A 4,197-nucleotide genomic window follows, 5' to 3' on the forward strand; every position below is an offset into this window, starting at 1 on the left:
AGTAATATTTATTTTACCCATACTTAAATGAGAAAAATATTTCTTATTTTTGAATATCGTATGTGTTGTACCAGAATCAATCAAACAAATATCTTCATATTTCGATAATATGTTCTTAGAATTATCCTTATCTTCACATGAAATGACATGCACAAAATGAATATATATTAAATATTAGTGTTGTCAAAAGGGTACAATATATTCAAAAGAATAAATTAATAATTAAATATTAGAAATTGAGCCTTAATTTATTATTTCCTCTAAATAAAAAACGAGTTGTTAGGAAAATAAAATAAAATCATTATTTAATCCTAGTTAATAACAGACTGCATGTTTTTAACATTAGATCAAATTAAAGACCTAATATAATACAAACCCATGATAAATCCTAGTTAATATCAGAATTTATGTTTTTAAGATTAGACCAAGTTAAAGACCTAATATAATACAAACACGTGATAAAGTTTAGTATTTGACTAACTCTATCATATTAGAATCATATAAATAAATCAATGAAAAATATATATTATTTTATTAAGAATTAAGGAACAAACTAATGAACGACTAAACTAATTTAAAATACTAATACTCATGCAAACAACTATCATTACATGAAATTTATTAATAAATACTACAAAAAAAATATCACTCTTCCATGTTCACAGAATCATCACCAATTAAGTGATCTATTTTTCCTTCAGGATGTGCGAAGAAATCTACTACATCCAAGTGCGTGATGTCAACTTGATTTTCAGAGATAAAATTTGCCTCAGGATTTTTCTCTTTATTCTTTAGTGATTCTTGATAAAGCTCAACCAAGTGTTTGGGAGTACGACAATCACGTGCATAATGACCTCTTCCACCACATCGAAAACAACCTTCCCTAGTTGCTTCACGTTTCTCATCCTTTCTTTTTTCCTTTTTATTTGATGAATGATTAATGTCAGGAATAGAATTACGTTCTTGACCATAATCACGACCACGTCCATGACCATGATTAGGACCGCGACCTTTTCCACGCGTAGCATGGTGGGTGTACGCCTCATTCACTTCAGGAAGTGGTTCAGATCCAGTAGGTCGATTCTCATTATTTTTTAATAATAAATCATTATTTTGCTCGGCCACAAGAAGATGAGAAATTAGTTCAGAATACTTATTGAAACCTTTCTCTCGATATTGTTGCTGCAAGAGCATATTCGAGGCATGGAAAGTGGAGAACGTCTTTTCCATCATATCAATCTCACTAACCGTTTCTCCACATAATTTCAATGGAGAAGTGATTCTGAACATGGCAGAATTGTACTCATGTATAGACTTAAAGTCTTGTAGCCTTAGATGCATCCAATCATATCGTGCCTTTGGATGTATGACCATCTTCAAGTGGTCAAATCTTTCTTTTAGGTTTTTCCACAAAACAAGTGGATCCTTAACTGTCAGATATTCGATTTTCAGAATCTCGTCAAGATGATGACGCAAGAATATCATTGCTCGTGCACAGTTTTGATTTGATGCCTTATTTTCTTCTTTTATGGTGTCTCCAAGAGTTATTGCATCAAGGTGGATTTTAGCATCCAACACCCATGAGAGGTAGTTCCTGCCCGAACTTTGAAGGGCATTAAGCTCTAGTTTTGTAAGATTGATCATTATAATTAAAAACAAAAGAATAAATAATATATTTATTAATTCTTCAAATCTAACCTTCACTTTTGAGAAATTAGAGTCTCGTGCTGATAATGTGTTATAAAACTAAAAAATAAGAAGAAGAAACAAGAGAGAAAAGAAGAGAAGACTTGTTATTTCTCTTAATGAATGAATTTACAATGAAGAGGAGCACTCTATTTATAAGAGAAATCTAACTTGGTCCCAAGTGTTAAGGGTCCAGCCCATTTGTTATATTTTTTTTAAGTGAAAGCCCAATCACTTATTGATGTGTGGCCCATATGTTTTGGGCTTTGTTGACTTCTTCTAGAAGTCTTTGGGAGCTGCTGTTTTCTTCTGGGGGTTTTTGACGTGAAGGAAAGAGGAAATTGAGAGGGTGTGTGACAGAGAGAGAGAAGCAGATTTCTGAGAGAGGGTTTGAGTGCAGATTTTCTAGACAGCCTTGACAAAATTTCAGTTTTCCGGAGATCCGACCGTTGGATCGTTCTGAAATTTTCACAGCTGGTTCACAACATATAGCACTACATCTTGATGGTTCAGATCGTCAATCGGAGCTCTTAATCGTTTGTTGTTGCAGCTGGTGTAACCTGCGTTTTTTTTTTGGTGATATTTCCCAATTTCTCTTCTCTTTTGTGTTGGCTCTTATGTATGTTGTTGTTGGTGGGGTGTGACATCCTTGTAGACTGATTTGGGTGTCTTTACCCTCAATTTTCATGATAAGAGAAGAAGAAGGGTGGACTCCTACAAGTCCCGTGGTTTTTATCTTTCACACCGAAGGGGTTTTCCACATATAAATCTCGTGTGTCACTTGCATATTTATTATTCATATTTGCTTGTGATTTTTTTTTTTGATATGTTGCTGATTTGAGCTTGGTTAATTTAGTGGTGAATTTCTTTTGGTAAGTTGGGTGAAGTATAATTGGTTGATTGTCTTGAAGTCGATCCTTGTAGGTGTTGTATCCTACTTGTGTTGTTTTGCTCCTCCCCCTACACCAAGTAGGACTCTTTAACCATATCCTAAAAGGACTCCACATGATAGACATTCACTATAATACAAATACTTTATAACATCTATGACTCTATCTCCAATTACTTGTACATTTTTTGAATACATATATTAAAAAATAATTATTAATATAGTGAGTTTATCATTTTATCATATTAATTATGAAGTGGGTGAACTAAAAACTTAAGATATCAAAAAGTTTTATCTTTTTAATTTAATTAATTGATTATATAATAGATAAAAAATAATTTTTCTTTCTTAATTTATCAAAATAAATAAATAACTAAAAATAACTAAAAAAAATAGACAAGTACTTGAAAAGAACACGCGTAGGTGAGTCAATAAGGAATATAGTGGTCCAAAAGACGAAGAAAAAGGGGGAAGAGGAAGGAAGCATGTAAAAGGTTTGTTATCTGAAAAAAAGTAAGTGTAATTATGAGATTAGTTAACAAGTCTTAATTCAAGAGGCTTCATTTATTTATTTTATTTTTGTAAATATATGCGTATGTCAACGTATAGGGTAAACTTGGTCCTACCACCCATGTTCCTCCTTTCCTATTGATCACATTAAGTCCAATCAAACGTGCGTTACCAATTTTATTTAATTCTTTTTTTCATGTATGGACAACGCCATAAAAGATGTAGATCAAGTGTTAAATAATACTCTTTCTGTCCCTCTCATTGTTTATTTATTTTGAATGTATACGTGTGTTAAAGAAAATAATTATCGGTTTAGTGAGTTTAATTTTATCTTTATTTATAATGAATTGTATGAATTAATAAGTTCAGGTTTTCAAAAAAATTTATTTTTTTTAAAGTAATTAATTGAGGATATAGGTAAAAAAAATGTGTCATTTCTTGGTTAGTCAAAATAGATAAGTAATTACAAACAACTAAAAATAAAAAACTGAACAAATAAATTAGGAATAGAGGAATTAATTAGCGTTTTTAAGACTGGACTTTTGTTATGTTAATCTGAATTAATTTAATCTCAAAATAAATATTAAATACTCCCCGTCCCTATTTACTTGTCCATGTTTCCTCTTTTAGTTGTCCCTATTTAGTTGTCCGTTTCGACAAATCAAGAAAGGACAAAAAAAGTTTCCCTATTATTCCTCCATTAAACTTCTAGGAAATTTCCGAGTTTTAATCCATCATTTATAAAATCATAACTAATAAGGGTAATATTATAGTTTTACTATACTAATTATTGCTATCTTAATATATGTGTCATTTCTAAAGTAGACAACTAAATAAGACACACTATATGATAAGAACACTTAAAAATAAAGATCGAGGTAAGATGAGAGTGAATTATTTTTATTTGACTTCTCTCCATTGTACAAATTCAAGTTCTTATTTTGAAAAAATTTAAATCAATGTTTGCGACCTAAGAATTTAATATAAGTCTTAACCATGATAAAAATAATATTTATTTTCATATTCATTTTAAGAATATTTTTTATAACCCCGCAATTTTAGTTGGAATGATATCTTTTCTAAATATATTTAAAACTTTTCTTATTTGTCTT

At 30.4% G+C, this 4,197-nt stretch overlaps 1 protein-coding gene across 1 annotated transcript; it reads right to left on the reverse strand.

Moving 5' to 3' along the window:
* Nucleotides 1-645: 645 nt before the first annotated feature.
* LOC138338514 (uncharacterized) lies at nt 646-1,644 on the reverse strand. Its single transcript, XM_069289480.1, has one exon. It carries the CDS (start codon nt 1,642-1,644, stop codon nt 646-648), a length of 999 nt encoding a protein of 332 aa, XP_069145581.1.
* Between the last annotated feature and the right edge of the window lie 2,553 nt (nt 1,645-4,197).

The sequence above is a fragment of the Solanum lycopersicum genome, chromosome 9, assembly GCF_036512215.1.
Source record: "Solanum lycopersicum chromosome 9, SLM_r2.1".
Lineage (NCBI taxonomy): Eukaryota > Viridiplantae > Streptophyta > Magnoliopsida > Solanales > Solanaceae > Solanum > Solanum lycopersicum.